Source organism: Silurus meridionalis, chromosome 11 (assembly GCF_014805685.1).
Source record: "Silurus meridionalis isolate SWU-2019-XX chromosome 11, ASM1480568v1, whole genome shotgun sequence".
Lineage (NCBI taxonomy): Eukaryota > Metazoa > Chordata > Actinopteri > Siluriformes > Siluridae > Silurus > Silurus meridionalis.
The window spans coordinates 7,566,454-7,587,500 of NC_060894.1; the positions used below are offsets into that span (position 1 = coordinate 7,566,454).

The following is a 21,047-nucleotide window of genomic DNA, read 5'->3' on the forward strand; positions in this document are numbered from 1 at the left end:
TTCAGCGAGCTTGTTTCTAACGAGTGTGCATGTTTCCCATAGTTTTGAGTCATAATGGCTCTTTGCAGTAAATTGATTAGTGGTAATTAGTGGACGCATTCTGTTTGTACTCAATTAAGGCACATTCTCAGAGGCAGTGAGGGTTTACTTTTGTATGGAGTTTTTCTCTCTTTTTCTCTCTCTCTCTCTCTCTCTCTCTCTCTCTCTCTCTCTCTCTCTCTCTCTCTCTCTCTTCCCCCCTCCCCTTTCTCATTCTGTCTCCTTAGTCAGCAGAGGACAGGATCTGTATAAATAAAAGGCCATTGGCTGCCTCATGTAATGGCATCACTAACATGTTTGTCATAGGATCTGCTGGTGTGCTTTTGTTACTACTGGCTTAGGCAACACAAACTGCCCAGCTCTCTCTCTCTCTCTCTCTCTCTCTCTCTCTCTCTCTCTCTCTCACATACACTATTTTTAACTCACACACAAACATCATGGCATAAAGTCCATGGAGACCTTGTGCAGTGCTTCTACTCGATTTCCTCGAACTCTCTTTTGAGGGATCAGATGCCACATCGCAATTAGCACTGTTTCTGTCATTCACCAACAATGAAATAAATTGCTATTTCTTTTCTTTTCCTAATTTCCTATTTACTTTTCTTTTTTTTTATTTCCTTTTTATTTATCGTTCCAACCATCCATCCACTATCCACTCTGCCCCTTCATTTATCAATCCCTTCATCTCATGATATTTAATATTTTTTTCCTTTGTTGTTCTTTTCCCCTTTCTCTTCATACTGGCTTTCTGATTAATGTGCCTGATTAATCTGTGCAGGAACTTCAGAATGCTTTTTGACCCCTTTGAAAGGAGACAGTCTAAAAGCAGAAATTAATGAAAGTGGGCGAGATGGGAAGATGTTCACACACACACTCACCTCACTTGAGTATGTACATTTCAATGAGGGATTTTTGTTTAAAAAAAATAAAAGCTTCCAACAGAGTAAGACTGAAGTTTAACGGATGTAACGGAAATGTTCTTCTTTCGACTGAACAAATACACATTAGATCATCTGGGGAGACTTGAACTTGATAACAGATCATTTAAGAAATGAACGAGACTTTTTTAAATCATATCTTTGACAACCTCATCTTTGCCATAACTACAAATAGGGGATAACATACTGTGCTGTTTTAAAAATGTTCCCCTTTTTTAAAATCTGGGGTTTGATTAATTCGCTCCAAGTTTCTGAGCGATGCGTGATTGAGTGAATGTGTAGAATACTTCCGTATGTCTGCGCTAGAGCCAACGCTGTGTGATCGCTAGACATGCGAGTGTCTGGTATTCGTGTTGGATTGTACTATTGTGTTCCCTTGCTTGCTGCCCGAGGGAAGAGCCTGTCTGTGCGGAGGTTATCTTTCTTCATGGAGGTGCTGACAGCTAATCACGTCTTCTGACAAATGGAAAGGAAAGAGAATGAGTAAGGAGTGGAGAAGGAGAACAGGCTCGGCTGTGATTTCCTGTCGTCTGCGGTGTCCTGTGACTCGCACTAACCACAAGGTTCCCGATCTTCCTGGTCTCGAACTGCCGAATAAAACCAAGGCTTTAGTAGATCCTCCACAAGTCGCCCATCTACACTCGACTCCTATCTCCAGTCATCTTTCAATGAGTTGTATTCATATCCTATATTTTTTTTTTTTAATTTATTCGTTTTTTGCAGCCTTTGATCTCACCCCCAGTCACCGCATGGCTCCCTGCAAGAAATGACTGCGGATGCGTTTTAACACGAAGCCCTGCGCAATTTCAGTGCAAGGAACAGACTGCAAGAGGCAAAAGAGTTGCCTTTAAAGTGTACAGCTTGTCAGGTGGAAACAGATCAGCAGTTATTAGTCGAACATTTCATTAATCGAGTTCAGAGACGATGCTAAATGCGCCTGTCGGCACTCTGGGTCTGTGAGGTGAGGGAAGGAGGAGAGGTGGGGTGATTTACGGGCAGACGGGCTGTCTTGCCGAGTGCCTATTCCGCACCGTTCACGGGGCGTCATGAGCTCATCTGGCAGCTTCTCAGAGGCAGCTGCATACAAGGAAGCCAAGACGGAGAAAAGAACGACGTGCTCTTCTCCATAGAGGCATTTTTTTTTTTTTTCGCTGACCCAGTGTGCTGTGACCGAATGATGCTGAAGCTATCCAGCCGAGCCTCAATTTGAGGCTCAATTGCCACGGGGCAATGCCAAGGGCAGTTTCTCTCCGTTACAATCCTAATGGAGAGGCTTTAAAATCGTTCGCCGCAAATGGACCACCATCAATACCGCCATGAATGAATGGTCCGGTATTTCTAGCAAATGTCAATGACTTGTATATTTGCCCTGTCGATGAACCGGGACAGATTTTTTTCCACATTCCTGCATGTGCGATGCAAAAGCTTTTTTTTTTTGTCGGTCTGAAGTCCTGTTCGTGTTCTGATTTGCCGTCGCAGGCCAGATGTTAGCAGCCCACTAGCTTTCAGCTAAGAGGGCGTGTGATTGCTTCTCAAGTGAGGAAGCGTAGAGGAAGTGATTGGCAGCACTCTGGGTGTGCATGATGGACTCCCCACTGGGGCTGGCCTACTGAAGTTGGCACTGCAGTCCCAGCCTTCCTGCTGAGATGGAGAGTTCACCGTTCCCTGATTGACTGTGCCAGGCAAAACTGCAGCACGTTTGGTCTCTAATGAGCCACAGCATAATGGTTCAGTCATCACCACTCCCTGTCTACACACTCATTTATGTCTTTCTTTCTTTCTGTGGCTCTTCTTATTCGGCAAGCATACCTACCCAGGTTTGGAGTGATTCTCGATAATTTGCTTTAATATATCCGTGGATGTTGATGTGAACTTTTATTCATTCTTTGTTTCTTCTTATTTTGTTTTCATCTTCCTAGTTTATAGCAAACTCCAAACTAAGTGACCTGCTCCTCCTCAGTGTTGTCTGTGGTGTCTGACATTATGTCTGAGAAATATCAGAGAAACCTGTTTTTTCCTGCCAGACTTTGGTTGTTGAGCATCACTAATATTTTCTGAATCGAACTTTCCCCTGAAACAGCGGCAAGACTGGCAAGGCAAGGAGACACGTTTTCTCGGCCTTTGTCCACCAGGACCAGCCTAATGTCGTCCTGGTAATGGAGGGCAAGGGAGGGAGATGTGTGGGACGCAGGTGACTTTACCGAGTGGGTCCTTGCGAAGGAACGATAAGCTTCAGCAGGCAGGCTTGATGAATTACCCGCTTATCTAGTTCAGACTAGAGCGGCTTTCTGCACAGCATGAAAGACCTAGCACCAAGACCAAGCAACACATTGTTATGACTAGCAATATATACAGGTAATCCCCGACTTACAAGGGAGATGCGTTACTACGTCACCAAAATATTGTAAGTCAAGACATGGCCAAGCCTGCCACAGGAGTCTTAAAGAACGGTGATTAGTATGGGATAGTGTACTGTAATTTGTTAATACTTTAAGACTTTACAGTACATAATTTAGCAAAACGGAGATATTTACAATACCGTAATGTACAAACAGTATATATGTTTGTGGCAGCGCGAACGAACGTCAGTTCACGAGTGAAGGGTGGAGCCGGATATGCTCTGTTTATCGGCAACAAGAGTTTAATTTGGGCTTTGAAACACCTTAAACAGAAAAAAAACATGTTCTAAGGCATCTAAGGCATCTTACAAGGTGGGAGATTATGCACATCCTGGCAGCCTCCCAACCTATCATACTAAAATTAAAATGCCACACGAAAAGGTAAATATTTTTTAAAAATTAAATAATTTTAAGTTGAACCATTGTACCCCGAGTTACAATGGTTCGACTTAAAATTATTTAATTTTTAAAAAATATTTACCTTTTTGTGTGGCATTTTAATTTTAGTATGATATACTATATCTAACAACTCACTATAGAAATGTTGAAGCTGAAAGGTAAAGTTTAGTTGTCACATGTACTTTACAGCACAGTGAAACTATATTTTCGAAAATCCCAGCAATATTAGGAAGCTGAGTTCATACAGCCCTATTGGAGCACAGAGGGTTAAGGGCCCAAGAGTGGCAGCTTGCCGATTCTGGGACTTGAACCCCCGACCTTCAGATCAGTAACCCAGAGCCTTAACCACAACTTCCCCTACTCTAAGTATCATGATGTGCTCTTTTTGCTGCCAATTGCACCCCATCCTCTCTGAAAGCCATGTGGTGGCGTTTACCAAAGATCCTGATTATATTAGCTCTGAAACTCCAAAGCAGTCTGAACCAGCGTTTCGTGGTTACTCTCTTCTTTTTTCGACTCCTTCTCTGATCGTCTTCTTGTTCTCTTAATCCCGCCTCCAAGGTGCTGCTGTATACTTTATGGGCATTGTTGACTCCTGGCACGTGTCCATGGGCAGAGAGAGCGTCTAATTGGAATCCAGGGGTTTGGAAGGAACCCCCATCGATTCTCTTAAAATCTCAGATAACAGGAACAGATGTGTGTTTGATCGTGAAACAGACCTCCAAGCCTAGTGGGCCTTCACATTCCACACACCTGCAGAAATAATATAAATAAAAAGCACAGACTAGCAAGGAGCCTCAGAGGTGTACATTAGACCCTTTTCGCTTTTATTACGAATGCACTTATGGAGAAATCCCTGCGTTCAAAGCGGCAGAAGTTGCGCAGTCTTTTCAGAACGGATAGCTCTGCACGAGAATAAATACAAGAAGATAAGATATTGTGTCTTGTTTTGCGGAACATGGGTCTGAGGGCAGATGGACCATTTTGTCTAGCAGCATTTTAGTGGAGAAACATACAGCAGTCATCAGCTGTGAAATCGGAGAAATAGAGTGAAACAGAAGGATGCCGTGGGCCACGACAACAATCCTGACAAGTCCTACTTGGAGTTTCAGGGCGCTCAAGGCCAAGTTTGTCACTGCTGCGAGAGAAAAAAAGGGAAGAGCATGTAAATGTACCTTTTGGATGCAGCTTGCTTTGTTTTCCTCCCATCCTTTTGTTTCAGCCAGACAACCAGACAGCAGACAGACCGACAGACAGATAGAGGCTCAGTCATATTCCCAGCTCTGCACATACCACAATCCCACCTTCCTGTTCACGGCCCACATACTCCTCCATTGTTCTGCTTTGGAGCGCCAAGCGAGCGACATCACTCAACTATATTATCCCGAAGCCATTACTGTCTCGCGGATCGCTTCTCTGAGCCATATTAAAGACTCCCCAGACAAAACTGCCTGTCATGTTAATCCAAGCTTTAATAAATAGGGGGCTGTGTTACTGTATTCAAATTGGAGCCTCCTGCGTTCGGGCTGACAGAGAGGGACGAGCTATCAAAAGCGACTCGCACTACCGAGAGGGGACGGTGGGGGGTGTAAGGGAATAATGAAGAAAGGTTTGACTGGCATTTATTCATTTCTATTGTGATGGAAAATGTCATATTATTGATACGGCCTTTGAAAGAGATTAAGGCTTAATCTGAGGGAAAACACCGGTGACGAGTGCCGACGGGGGAGGGGAGGGGCTGGTTCGCAGACGTAATTGAATTTGTCGCTCCTTTGCTTAAGTAAGCTTTTAATGCAGTGTAGCCGCATCGTGAGGTGACAGCTATCTGAGTTGAAAGGCCCCCAAAGGGAGCTGATTTGATTATTTCAACCATCATTAGGCTCGATACGAGGGTATTTTAAATAAGAGCGATTCTACTGACGGGACATCTTTAGTAAACCCTCTCTTCGGTGCACTTGGATAAAACCGTGCAGCTTCATTTGTGGCGTGGTTGATGGCGTTAGTAAAAAAATAAATAAAAATAAGGCAATTGCACGAAGCTTTCGGGTCAGAGTGATTTCCTGAGAATGCCAACGGCATTGAATCCAAACCTTCTGCTTGGCTATCACCTCAAATCACCGTCTAAGGGGGGGCTGGGAGTGAGGGAAGGAGAGAGTGAGAAAAGATGCGATTACTTTTTCCATTACATAGAAAATGACACTGCTCTCAAACTCGCTTTCTCCCTCACCTGCCTCTTTGGTTAGCTATCGATCGGCCAGCGGGAGTGGAGATCAAGTTTAACTGGCATCTCTGCTGTGGGAGACGAATGGCTCCGGACACTCCAGGCAGAACTCGGAGAAAAAAATAAGACTGAAAGGAGGTGACGATGCTGGCGGACTTTTATTTAGTTATATATTTATTTTTCCCCTTTAAATGAAAACTGACATATTTATATTTATTTTAAATTAGAGTGATTGTGTGCCTGCCAGTGTGTCAGGAGAAACTTATTTACATAGCAATTAGCAGATTTAATAAGCACTTTTTCTGTTGATTAATGTAATTAGCATATACATAAACGTCTCTCTGTCGGGGAGGATAGAGGGGTGGAAACAATATGTTCTTGGTGGTGAAAAGGGAAAGGGGGAAAAAGAGAGCAGTAATAGATTTCTAGGGAAAAGAATAATGGTGATTGCTTAGACAAAAAAAAAAGAAAGACGGAGGGCATCAGTTTAAGGAAGCCATGTTTACGGGTCTGTCTTAGACACATGGATTTCAATTACCTCTAATGCTAGGAACCGTATTTCTGCATTTGCGGTACAGTGAGTGGGAGGAAGGGATTGTGGGTAAGTGTGTGTGAGAAAGATAGAGAGATAGATAGAAAGAGAGCGAGAGAGAGAGAGAAAGTGCATGTCTCAGAGGCATTTTGCTTTCTGACAATAAGCCGAGCCTCTCTGTAGAGTGTGTGGCAGAGATGGATATGGCTACTACATTAAAGCCCTATTAATAAAACTCAGCTATAATAGAAAGTCCCCTGCAGTGCTCTCTCTTTCTTCTTCTCTTTGTATTTCACACACACACACACACACACACACACACACACACACACACACACACACACACTGGTCAACGTGCCCATATCCATACTTTTACCATAGCTGTAAACCCTTATTGACTAGTTAGGGACTAACGTTGCTGTCAGTCATCCCTAGACTGTGCCGTAACCCCGTTACCCCCACTCCGACCACCGCATGTCCCCTTATTTAATTTCGGCTTGCTGAACATACCCCAGTCAACCAGCCCCCCACCCCGTATTGTGTTCACAATTGTCACAGCCGACATACAAAGCTCCCTTATACAATATGCATCAGCTTGTCCGTACTCCGGTTGGTTGCGGCACCATGCAGCTCATGCATATTAACAGAGGACAGATTTGAGGAATTGCAGTCGTCGATGGCCTCCGTTGCCTGAAGGGAAGTTCTGAATTGTGACTCGGTCGCAGGCTCAGACAGCAAACAAACATCAAAAGATTTGTGCACGCCGTTAGACGTCGAAATAAGTCTGAATAAACACATGCAAAACGAAGCTGCTTTTCATTTCAAGGTTCTGGCGATCCTTTGGTGGTAACTTTGCTTTGGAGCATGTAATAAGGATCCGGTTGACATATTTGGGGAAACTTTCATTATCCAGGAATTTCGAATTCCAGCTGTGTATGCGCAGGAAGAACATGGTATAATCAGGATTGACCAAGATCTTTGACTGTTATTAGGGTTGATTCAATTGTAATAGCAAAAAAGTGTTGTCATCATGGTGACGTTCCAACATGGTGTCAGCCAATCAGAACAGACTGCAGCACAAGGCTGCACGCACAGTCACAGGGAGCACGGGCCTTAATAAGTCAGTGTTCCAAAAGATATCCTATTGAGACCATGTGGACTACCTTTAACCGAGCTCTTCTCACACATGAGTTTCTCACTGGAAGCAACATGATCTCACTTCCACACCCACCCTCCTCACCAGATTTGGCTCCTGCGGACTTCGTCCTCTTCCTGAAGGTGAAGATCCAGCTCAAAGGTTACCGTTTTGACACTATTAAAGGTGCTTGAAACGTTTTGAAAAGAACACTTCCTGGCCACTTCCAGAAGTGGCCAGAACGCTGGGAGCACTGTATTGCTGTGCAAGGGGACTATTTTAAAGGTGGTTGTGTGTAAATGTAGAAACTTTTCCTGAAACAAGATGACAGCAGTTGAAGGGGAAGAAAAGTTTTGTGTACATTTTTCGTCACAGAACCTGGTGGTAAATAGAAGATTAGAGGATGCCGTTCTCACGTTTGGATTTTGGGTTACAGACAGCACAGTATTTTTTTAATAAAGAAACACGCCAGTACACAGGTGCGCAGTCTCCGAATCAGGCCTTTCACAACTTGTGTGCTGTGATTATGCTCGGCTCTCAGCATGCGTATGTGTGTGAGGGAGAAAAATCTAACAAAAACACATTCCTCTCTGTTTAAGGCCCCACTGTGAGCCCTGGCTCTCAATGTTAATATCTCATTCACTCAGGGCCGAGTGAAGCAGTTACACAGCTTGAAGTGACACATTGTATAACAAATGATGACTGCTCATATCAGAGATAGGAGGGAAAAAAGCATCTAAAAAAGCAAATTCACCGTTAGGTAACACCACACCCCCCCTGTCGAGCCTTACAGACTTCTCGCTTAGACTCGGGACTGGCGAAGAAAGCCCATTGAACGGCTTCATCTGATAGCGTTAGGCTTTGTGTTAAACAAGCACCTTAAAGCTTTTGCTGTTTTCCACCTAATCACCGGGACACCGGCTTCTTAGAGTTGACTGCGTCCTGGGAGTATCGTTTCTCGGCCGCCAATGTTTTCCCACTGCGAACGAGAGAATAGAAGCGAGGCTTACCGCGCCTCCTCCGGTGCCACCTCGAACACTGAGTGTCTCTTTGAGTGTGAACGAAACCAAAACTTCTTCACCGAAGGATCTTTTGTGTGCACTCGGTTTACTCACTCACTATTCGAACAGAGTTGCATTTGATTCTTATCTGTTTCACTTTGGGTTTTTTTTTTTTTTCTTTTTTTTCTTTTTTTTAAAAACTACAATAAAGGCCCTTTTTTTCTTTCTCACACTTTGTTCTGTAGACTTCAGGCATGGGAATGAAGTGAAAGAGGGATCAGTGTTTTTCTCTTACCCTTTCTTTCTCCAATCACAATTGAAAGGTGCTTTATTGGATGCGACAAATAATGGTACATCTGTAGTGAAGTTTAGGTTTGGGGGAAGTACACAATAACAATTGGCGAGTTTGTAATCGTATCAGAATGAAATGTGTAAGCGGTACATGTCAATGAGGAAGAAACATGTGAATTAATTATTTTTCTTGTTTCATTAAAATAACTAAAGGAGTGAAAGTGGAAGCTCAGTGGTTAAGGCCTGGGGGGTTACTAATTCGTTCGGGGGGTTTCAAGCCCCATTATTGCCAAGCTACCACTCTTGGACCCTTAAGCAAGGCCCTTAACCTCAGTACCCCAAAGGTGCGGTATCAGGGCTGAACCTGCACTCTGACCCCAGCTTCCTAACATCGTTGGGATATGCGAAAAAATTCTATTACTGTGCCGTAATGTACATATAGTCATGATGTTTCTGAGGGAAGGTGTAACAAATAATTGTAGCTACAACACTGAAATATCTTTCTCTCATCGATGTTATAGGCATCACCCTAACTCTTGGGTATAAAAATGGCACCAACATGAGGACATATTTGTATAGATTTAGAATGTGTTCTAGGTTTTGTTGTACATTTTATTTAGCTTTTTATGGCAAAGCTTTAATGGTGCACTCACATAAAAAGGCAATACATAAAGGTGCACTATAGACATGTTTCCAGCTGAGAGATAAAACACTGAAGTTACAGAACACTGGACTAGATGTCAAGGAGGATTATGTTCTGACAGTAGAGACCAGATACTTTACCCTGTCCTGAGGGACGTTTTCAAATCAATTCCATCAAACTAATGCAGTTTAAACAGTCAGGATAGTAGTTAAGGTTTTTCTTTATTTGTAGCTCTAAGCTATGAGTAAAGGGTCTAAAGTGCAGGACATTTCTATTGGCGTTTCTGGGATTTTTACTCCGAATTGTTAAATTGCTATATGTATACAGGGAGTGCAGAATTATTAGGCAAGTTGTATTTTTGAGGATTAATTTTATTTGAGGATTTAATTTGAACAACAACCATGTTCTCAATGAACACAAAAAACTCATTAATATCAAAGCTGAATATTTTTGGAAGTAGTTTTTAGTTTTAGCTATTTTAGGGGGATATCTGTGTGTGCAGGTGACTATTACTGTGCATAATTATTAGGCAACTTAACAAAAAACAAATTCATACCCATTTCAATTATTTATTTTTACCAGTGAAACCAATATAACATCTCAACATTCACAAATATACATTTCTGACATTCAAAACCAAACAAAACAAATCAGTGACCAATATAGCCACCTTTCTTTGCAAGGACACTCAAAAGCCTGCCATCCATGGATTCTGTCAGTGTTTTGATCTGTTCACCATCAACATTGCGTGCAGCAGCAACCACAGCCTCCCAGACACTGTTCAGAGAGGTGTACTGTTTTCCTCCTTGTAAATCGCACATTTGATGATGGACCACAGGTTCTCAATGGGGTTCAGATCAGGTGAACAAGGAGGCCATATCATTAGATTTTCTTCTTTTATACCCTTTCTTGCCAGCCACGCTGTGGAGTACTTGGGCGTGTGTGATGGAGCATTGTCCTGCATGAAAATCATGTTTTTCTTGAAGGATGCAGACTTCTTCCTGTACCACTGCTTGAAGAAGGTGTCTTCCAGAAACTGGCAGTAGGACTGGGAGTTCAGCTTGACTCCATCCTCAACCCGAAAAGGCCCCACAAGCTCATCTTTGATGATACCAGCCCAAACCAGTACTCCACCTCCACCTTGCTGGCGTCTGAGTCGGACTGGAGCTCTCTGCCCTTTACCAATCCAGCCACGGGCCCATCCATCTGGCCCATCAAGACTCACTCTCATTTCATCAGTCCATAAAACCTTAGAAAATCAGTCTTGAGATATTTCTTGGCCCAGTCTTGACGTTTCAGCTTGTGTGTCTTGTTCAGTGGTGGTCGACTTTCTGCCTTTCTTACCTTGGCCATGTCTCTGAGTATTGCACACCTTGTGCTTTTGGGCACTCAGTGATGTTGCAGCTCTGAAATATGGCCAAACTGGTGGCAAGTGGCATCTTGGCAGCTGCACGCTTGACTTTTCTCAGTTCACGGGCAGTTATTTTGCGCCTTGGTTTTTCCACACGCTTCTTGCGACCCTGTCGACTATTTTGAATGAAACGCTTGATTGTTCGATGATCACGCTTCAGAAGCTTGGCTATTTTAAGACTGCTGCATCCCTCTGCAATATATCTCACTATTTTTGACTTTTCTGAGCCTGTCAAGTCCTTCTTTTGACCCATTTTGCCAAAGGAAAGGAAGTTGCCTAATAATTATGCACACCTGATATAGGGTGTTGATGTCATTAGACCACACCCCTTCTCATTACAGAGATGCACATCACCTAATATGCTTAATTGGTAGTAGGCTTTCCAGCCTATACAGCTTGGAGTAAGACAACATGCATAACGAGGATGATGTGGTCAAAATACTCATTTGCCTAATAATTCTGCACTCCCTGTATATGTAAATATTAGGGCTGTCAATCGATTAAAATATTTAATCGCCATTAATCGTATGATTGTCAACTTAATCGCACACTTTTATCTGTTCTGAATGAACCCTAAATTATTACTTTTCAAGTTTTTAATACTCTAATCAACATGGGCATGGACAAATATGGATCCTATATGCAAATTTATGTTTATTATTAGTGAAACCGAACTCAACATAGAGCATGAAGACAAAATATTCTTGTAAATGTTTTAAAGTAATTATGGTGTTTTGAATTACGTAAATCATCAGGACACTGAAAGGAACTTTTGCTATGTTTCCACACGGACGGGTTTAATTGCCGGATGTTTGCTTCATGGCGGATTTTGGTGCTTGATTTGAGACTTGAGCTCATCAGTAAAATTAATGTTATTTTTTTTATATCAGAGTAAAGAAAGGATGTCATAAATAAATGTGTGTGTTGCTTTGAAAGTTTTCAAAAGGTCTTGTTTATATTTTTTTATTTATATTTTAAATAAAAAATGGTCAAACAGAAATGTATGCTGCATTAGTCGCACATTAATAAAATGAATGCCATTAAAATACATTTGCATTAACACTTTATTAACGTGCTGCAGAACCTCTCAAGCTCCATCAGGTTGGATGGGGAGTGTGAGTGCACAGTCAATTTCTGATTTCTTCAGAGATGCTCAGTAAGGTTTAAGGCTGAGCTCTGGCTGGGCCACTCAAGGACAGTCACAGAGTCGTCCCATAGCCACTCCTTTGTTATCTTGGCTGTGTGCTTGGTGTTGTTGTCCTGTTTGAGGATGAACCATCGCCCCAGTCTGAGGTCCAGAGCGAGAGATGTACATTGCTGTATTTACCTTTCCCTAGATCCTGTCTAGTCTCCCAGTTCCTGCCACTGAAAAACATCCCCACAGCATGATTCTGCCACCACCATACTTTCACCATACATTTTGAAATAAGGCAATAACATAAAATGTGGAAAAAGTGAATCACTGTAAATACTTTCCGGAGGCACTGTATCATGTGACTACTTGCTGTCCCTCCTCTGATAGCAGATGGGAAGCAATGTGTAGCTCTTCTTGTCTTCTTGTAATTGGTACAGTAATTTCTCAATATTTGGGGAAGTGCTGAAATTTCTAGCGTATTTTGTGAGTTTTTCGATGGTGCAACTCATTTTTTTTTTTTTTTTGTTGCATCATTGCAAGTTTGAATCCTGACAATGCTACATCCATCCATGACCCAGGAGAGCATAATTGGCTCTGCTGTCTAGGTGGAAACGTTGGCGTTCCTCTTTTCTTTCTCCATAGCCAATTTAACTCGTCTGTTAATCCACATATACAAAATAGAGTGCTAGCTTACAATTTGAACCTTGGGAAACTGCACCTGTGGTGTGGTCTTTCCTCTTTCGGACATGATTCTCGTCTCGTCTGAACTGCACCAGAGTGCTTCTCTGTGTTTCATCAGTCTCCACGCTTCTAAGTTGCGCTGACTTCTTGTGGCCAGCCAACGTTTTATTTTACTTTGTAATTTTTTATTTTTTTTGAGTTCCAATCAGCGCTGTAGTTTTGTTTCAGGTGGGTTGTAATTTGGCCAATTTTAGAGCCACTGAGCGGTGAGGGAGCCTAAACCATGAATTGTATATTTTCTTTTTTTGGCTTTGGAAACATGGTTCCTCAAAAATCATGCCAGTCAGGCTCAACACCCACCCGTATCGAGATCAAGTTGGAAGTGTTTCTGGAATTCGATTTGTAACATATAAAAAAAAATCATCATGGGTTGGACCCATGGTTCTCTGCAGGAAAAGAGTGGTATGCTCCTTTCAGGTGTGAGGAGAGACCTTGCCAATGGCAGTGCAGTTTAAGTATCTTTGGATCTTATTCATGAGGCATTAAATAAGATACAGAGATTCAGGAGCTGCAGTGTTGTAATGACGTAGTCTTTGGTGGTAAAAGCAACAACCAGGTTGTGGACAAAGCTGTTTGTTTCCTGGTCAGTCATCACCTCTTTCCTCACCTGAGGTCACTGACTCAGTATTGTAGTAGACAGTAGTGAGCAAAAGAATTAGGCCACACATATAAGTGGCAGAGACTGGACTTAATCAGTGCGAAAGGTGGCGAGTTTAAATGAGAGCTTAGGGTTTAGAAGGAGCATCTCTGAGATTTAAATGCGACTGATGAAGCATAAAAATATAGTTTCCACTTATTTATATTTGTTTGGAAAAGATGTATATTGTGTTAATGTAACTGGAGGTACACTATTTTGATAACACCTTTTATCATTAGCTTTCCAGTAATCTTTTCTATGATTTCTGTACGCACTTAGCGCTGGTCGGTTTACCGTTTTTCATTGCTAGATTTCTGACCAAAGGATGAAAGAGTTTGGAGTATGTTTTCATCCCTCCACGTTCCCTCGGCTAATGTTTTTTATTGCTTTTTTCGGTTTGTTTTATTATGTGTGTAGTGAAAACAAACCACGGCAGAAAGCAGGAAAAGCCAAAAGTATTGATTTTGCTCTGATTCAGACTCGGTGGACAATGTATCATGAAGATTTTATTTCTTTCTTTCTTTATTCATTTCTTTCTTTCTTTATTTTTCGGAGAAGAACTAATTTTGTTGAAATGCTCAGTGAGCTTTCTTGAACAGTGCTCACTCGTATACTGGATGCAAAAATGACAACTATTCATAATTTGTTTCTGCTTGATACCAAAATTGGTATTTTTTGACACATTCTCCTTTCAGGCATTTACAATACCTTCATGTACACTTCTAACTCCTTCTCTCACTCTGTGTGTGTGTGTGTGTGTGTGTGTGTGTGTGTGTGTGTGTGTGTGTGTGTGTGTGTGTCATTCTCTGCATTACTGTAGCTGTCACATTCTGCTTACCCACACAGTAGAGTACAGTGGCGGCTTTAATGATCTGTGACTGTGTGTATTCTACCTTTAAACCGGCTATTCTTCGGGAGACACATAAAGCAGGAAATTGTCCTCATAAAAATCACAGTGCAGAAGTGGACTTCACTCTGGGTGCTAAAAGAATCTGGGAGCTTTTGTCATAGAGCAGCTCTCTCTCTTGTTGTACCCGTCTCATGTACGATAGCGAACCAGCAGCACGAACAAGTTTCATCCGCGTGCCGTCTTCGTTTTTATTCATAACAGATGTGAACAGTGCTGGATGAAACATCGAACACAATCCCAGACCATTTCTTCCCTCCACTTCAGACGGCTGTGTTATTGATCTTCTTAGCTGTAAACCCAAGAGATGCCTTCGCTGATTTAAGAGGTAGTAAGGAAAAATGCTACCTCTATCCTTAGCTCGGTAGGGCCAGACTCTAAATCAGGGTGAATTCTTTCCACGGATAGCTTTCTGTCCAGCACAAGTGATCCCCACACACACACACACACACACACACGCACACGAGAGCTAGAGGTCAGGACAAGTTTATTGTTGAACAGGTTATAGTGTGATGTTACATGTGGTTTCTGTGTGGTCCGTGTGGCTGCTGAGGCTCAGGCTGCAGATTTGCGGCTCATTGGAAAGCAGGTATGTCGGATGGAACACTGGAGTTCCTGGATACCGCATGACCCCAAGGGAGAGTAGGGAAGTGTAGCAAAAAAAGAAAATAAAAATACACGCTTCCAGGGTGTTAGACACCGTTACACGTAGTAATAATGTAAACAAAATAAGGTGCAAGTCATATTCAAAAACTAAAATCACTTTAGGCGACACGTTTAAGAAGGATTTTGTTAGTGTTAATTAGGGCTGAATGTCAACAAGGTGTTTCCAAACAAAAGAACTTGTTGGTTGTTGCTTGGTTTTTTTCACACAATTTTGTGTTCAAACTGATCAGCCGCCTGGCGAAATCACGTCACCAAGATCCTGCACGGCCACTGCATTTCTGAAGACCAACACAATATTAGGCAGGTGGTCATAATGTTATGCCTGATCGGTTGCTATTAAGTTATACCTGGTTGGTGTACAATCAGCCAATCATGTGGCAGAAGCACAACATATATATATATATATATATATATGTTAAATCGGACCACACGGGCCAGCCTTTCGCCCCCCATGTGCATCAGTGATCTGCCCATGACTCTGTCCCTGATTCACCACTGTTCCTTCCTTGGACCACTTTTGATAGATACTGACCACTGCAGACCAGGAACATCCCACAAGAGCTGCAGTTTTGAAGATGCTCTAAATCCAGTCTTCTAGATATCACAATTTGGCCCTTGTCAAACAATTAAATCCTTACACTTGCCCATTTTTCCTGCTTCTAACACATCGACTTTGGGGAAAAAAATGTTCACTTGCTACATAATATATTCACCCACTAACAGGTGCCATGATGAAGAGATAATCAGTGTTATTCACTTCACCTGTCATTATGTTATAATGTCATAATGTTATGCCTGATCGGTGTATAATTGCATGAATGATCAGGGGTACAGGTATTCCTGTTAAAGAGGCTGCTGAGTGTATGATGGAATATTCACGGAATAAGGGTATACAAATGTAGCTACGTAATTGGACTGTGTAATTGCAGTCGATCAGAGTGCATAGTACTATTTTTGCTTAGTAGCTTCTAGCCATCAGGTTCTCTCTCTCTCTCTCTCTCTCTCTCTCTCTCTGTATATGTATATGTATATATATATATATATATATATATATATATATATATATATATATATATATATATATATATATAAAGACGTGCTTATTTGAATTTTGTATAAAAACATGAATACTGATGAGAAGCCCCCCTGGTGAGGAGTAAAACTTATGTTATTGTGTGTGTGAGTCTGAGTGAAAGAGATCCCTTCCGCTATGACTTTGTGCTGTTTCACGCTCTCTCTCTCTCTCTCTCTCTCTCTCTCTCTCTCTCTCTCTCTTCTCATTCTCATGTGTGGAATGTAAATAATGGGGAAATTGCAGTTGATCTAAACTGCTGTCACACTGTATTTCCTTTGCTCTTAAATCTCCAGCAGGCCTGCTACATTTCCCCACATCGCACCACAAGCCAGTCCGCTTATGAATGCTTTTGTCTGCCAATAAATAATTCAAAAGGCTGTTGATTTAAACCAATGCATGTATAGAGTGTGAGTGTGCGTGTGTGTGTGGTGTTTTGTACATATGGCTGTTCTGGGTGCAGCAACATAAGTGCAAAGGTTTCTAGGGAAGGACTGTTCATTGTCATATCTTCTGACAGAAACACGATAAGCCGCCTCTAGGCCCTCGTGTGAATTTAAACAGCTGCTCAGTTGCTTCCTCTTTGTAATTTTTTCCCCTTGTATCTCTGTGCACCAGCCCTAGAGTTCGCATGCTTGTTAATAAGTCAGCGCTAGAGCTAAAAGTACAGAATTAGCTCCAGACATCCCTTTGCTATGCTGCTAGCTTCTTGCTCATGAGGCTTCGGCATGCTTGAGGTCATCTCAAGTCATTTTAAGGCTCTGATGCAAGCAATAGCCAAGCTGTTAGACCTTTCCGTTGGCTGTTAACTTTAGTTAAAGTAGTTAAGTCAAAAATGTGAGGAAACAATTGTGTTAGCTTTAGATGTCCTTCTCTAAGTTTTGCTAATGTTTTCCGGCGTTATGTTTCTATGGGGTATTTAAAAATTAGCAGAATTACTCATTCAACTTTTTGTTGGATATTAACTCGTTATGCTAATTAGGGTAAACTTACAAACATTGAGTTTTAGAGTTAATAAGTTGCTAAACTCTGCTAAAGTTTGCTAGTTTTGTGCTCATGCGGCTTTGGGGTGAACATCATGTAATTTAAAAATGCTTAGCCGACAGTAAGTTTTTAGCATAGGGACTGTTAGCATGAGATATGTCAGTTAAGTATGAATAATGAGTAGGAAAACCTGTGATGAAGCATTCTTATCGTTTGTTTACTCATCCCCAACCCAACAGCTAGTTTTTTAAACCCCTTTTACTGACTTTGCTAATGTTTTCTAGCATAAATCTCTTAAGGGTACTACATTAGCCACATCATCATTTTGCCATCTTATCATTTTTGATCACAAGTTAAAATAGTCATATAAAAAAACAGCGTGAGGGAGAAAACCAGTGAGGAAGCAGCTCTTTCTTTTTTCCTCCTGCAGACTTTTTCTCGCTAACATTCACAAGGCGAGAGGTGACTAGCAGAGTCTTTTCTTCATTGTTACAAAAGGCCAGCCACTCCAGCGCAGTCTCAATCGCTCTCCTTTTACATACGATAAGGCCACCATTATCCTTTGAACTGTTTGCTTCAGAATAGGAGGAGAAAGGAGTGAGAGATTTCTGCTTCCCTTGAGTGAGCATGGCCTCATCTCATGGTTTTCTGTGTGTGTGTGTGTGTGTGTGTGTGTGTGTGTGTGTGTGTGTGTGCGTGTGTGTGGTGAAGAGGTCCTTAACCAGCTATCAGATGGTGGAAGAGCACAGTGTGTGCTGTGAGAAGCTGCATTGAAAGGCCTGCAGTACTAGTGCATTTCTATAAAAGAGATGTGTGTATGTGTCTATATATATATATATATATATATATATATATATATATATATATATATATATATATATATATATATATATATATATAGTGTGTGTGTTTGTGTTGGTGGAGTGTGACGGCCGCTCAGCGGTCACGCACCAGGAGCTCTCTCGCCACTGTCCCGCTTCGTGTGTGTAGATGTATACAATGGCTGAACTGACTTCATCTCTGAGTGCTCACTGAATCATGACCTGTCCTTCAAAAGAGCGGCGCTCGGTGGGAATAGCAACTTTAGTCACTTTCCCTTATGATAAGAATCAGCACTGTGTGTGTGTGTGTGTGTGTGTGTGTGTGTGTGTGTGTGTGTGTGTTTGGGCTGTCGAACGTGTTTCACTGGCCAAATGATTCGCATTTTATAATAGTTCTATATTGCAATTCAGTTTAAAATGTATATACTTTGGGTTTATTTGCTGTTTTACCAGTGCATATACAAGATGGTATCAAAAAGTTTTGAGAATAATAGTTCTAACTTGGGTTGCACGCGTGCTTCAAGAGCGGAAGAAAATCACTGGAAGACCTCGAGAAACCAGGAAGACCTTCAACGAGCTCAACCCCCGAAAAATGCAGATACCATTCGGTTCCAACCCTAGATCGTTGGAACAGTCCACATGATCTCGCTTTCTCACCCAACCTACTCGCCATATTTACTCCTGCGGACTTCGACTTCTTACTGAAGATGAGCTGTGAATAATTACGTAGATAAACAAAAGTACTTTCTTGTAAACAGAGCTAGTCCCAGATTGCTGTGTTGAACTGAAAACATATTCATCTAACACTTTTATTCTGAAATACAGTGATGGAATAGTGTGCATAGTTTACCTTTTTTTTTAATCTTATGAAAAACATATTCATATCACATCCAGCTTTTATTCTGTCTTTGTGTTTTTCCGATCCAAATATCTGGAACACACCTAATTTCCCAAGTGCTACAGCTCTTTCATCATCGCCATCCAAAGATTCACTTCCTGTAGCCGAGTTGAGTCAAATCGCTTTCGACTGTAATCGAATCCCACTACAGTTCACTTGCATGGAGGCCAAGTCTTGGAGCGAGTGTGTTCTTACCTGCCCAAAGAACTGCCACAGGCGGAAAAACACATAAGGGGTTCTATTAAACACGTGAAGGCACAACTGCACACGTTCTAAACAAAAACAAACAATGAATAATATAGATGCAGATACATGGACATGGTCCCATCTTTAAAACACACTCAGTCAAACCCACTCTCACTTTTGTATTCAGATTCCTAGACATGCCTGAATTACAATATAGTGTAGAGTCACTTTAAATGTTCTGTCTGTATTTGTGTGTGTGTGTGTGTGTGTGTGTGTGTGTGTGTGTGTGTGTGTGTGTGTGTGTGTGTGTTCGTTCAGGAAACAATCTCAGCGACCTGCAATTAAAGGTTCTGAAGATCGATAACTGGCATCATTATGGTTTATTAATTATGGAATCCTGTACACACACACACACACACTCACACACTCTAGACTGGCAGTAGTGTTTAGCTTTTGCAAGTGTGTTTGTGTGTGTGTGTGTGTGCGCTCTGTGTTAGACTACTTTTCTGATTTAAACAAACAGAGGCAATGCGCCAAGTCATTCCTGTTTACTTTTGTTTGTGTGCGCGCGTGTGTGTGTGCGCACATGTGTATGTATGTGTGCGTGCATGCCGTCAGCCCCCCTCTGGTGCTTACCCTCGCTGTGCCACACGCACCCTGCCCTCTCAGTGTGTTACCTAGCGACGGTAACTGGGGCGAGAAACTGAAGACCTTTTGCTCCGGTCTCCCTCTGGGATATTGTCTCTTATATGTGTGTGTGTGTGTGTTTGTGTGTGTGTGTGTACACACTGAAGTTTTCTGATGGACTGGAATGAGGGCGTTGACTGAGGTTTATTTGGTCTAAGGAAGATTTTTGTTTGTATTGAGTACTCTTACTGACAGAAAGAATCAATGCATGATTGCATTGATGAATTGCGACTTCATCCATGACTTCAGAAGTGAAGTTGAAAAAAAAAGGAAAAGCCTTGCAACAAGAAATCTGTATTTTGGATTTTGGATTATAGAAACATTAGTAAGAGTAAATGTTGACTCACTGGCTATAGTGGCATTTGGGAAAGTTTACTAGTTAAATTTGTACATTTAAACCAAATTTTTCTAGCAAATGTCTAGAGATGAACCTGACCTTCTGTATTGTGGTCTTTTCTTTTTTTTCTGAAATGCCCAAATACATACATGTGTTTATACTTTGGAAGAAAATAAATTGATCTGATGGCTCTGTGTTAGCTAGCTAGTCCATTTAGTCATTCGCTAGCGTATTTTCATAGCAACAGATATTCACATATTCATAATCTCAGCAAATCTCCTCATTGGTGTGTGTTTATATGTTTAATAAACCTGAAGCTGGGTATGGGCTTTGATTCGTTCGTTCTTCTTCCTGTGCTTTACTACACCACACCCCTGACCCGACACCTTCCATTCTTTTGTCTTTCAGGTAGAAGATGCTATGCTGATGTTCGACAAGACCACTAACAGACACAGAGGTAAGAGATAACCCTTTACTGTTTACTGCAGATGGGAAACGGTTCTCCCGTGTTCTGCCGGCTGTGTTAGCGAGGCGGTGTTCCCTGTCGGTGCGTCAGTGCTGCGCTCCGGCTCCTGCCTTTATCAGAGTTGTCTGTTAGTTGCTGATGCTTGTTGACTGATTGCCGAATGAGAAGAAGTGTGCGATGAAAAAAACGATTGATGGAGAAGGGAGGGGGACCCCCTACATGTCAAGAATTTGATCTGTGGGTTTGGGGAGTTTTATATGGCCTGCCTTCTCGGTGTGTGTGTGGGGGTGTGCACGTTAGATAAGGATTGTGATAATTCTGTAGGGAAGCGTTGTCATTATCTCTGTCTGCTTTATCTCGTCTTTATCTGAGATTAGGAAGAGGCTTGTCCTAAAGCAGAGGACTTTGCAAAGACACAATGCTGCTGTCCTACAAGCACACAATGCGATAAAGACACTAATGCAGGATTCGCTCTCTCTCTCTCTCTCTCTCTCTCTCTCT

At 41.9% G+C, this 21,047-nt stretch overlaps 1 protein-coding gene across 7 annotated transcripts in view; it reads left to right on the plus strand.

Moving 5' to 3' along the window:
* msi2a (musashi RNA-binding protein 2a) overlaps window positions 1-21,047 on the plus strand; it is a 250,874-nt gene that overhangs the window by 110,698 nt on the left and 119,129 nt on the right. For all 7 annotated transcript variants that reach the window (XM_046862014.1, XM_046862015.1, XM_046862020.1 and 4 more), the window contains one exon: window positions 20,489-20,537. In XM_046862014.1, coding sequence (XP_046717970.1) covers window positions 20,489-20,537 — 49 coding nt within the window. The remainder of the gene's footprint in view (window positions 1-20,488; window positions 20,538-21,047) is intronic.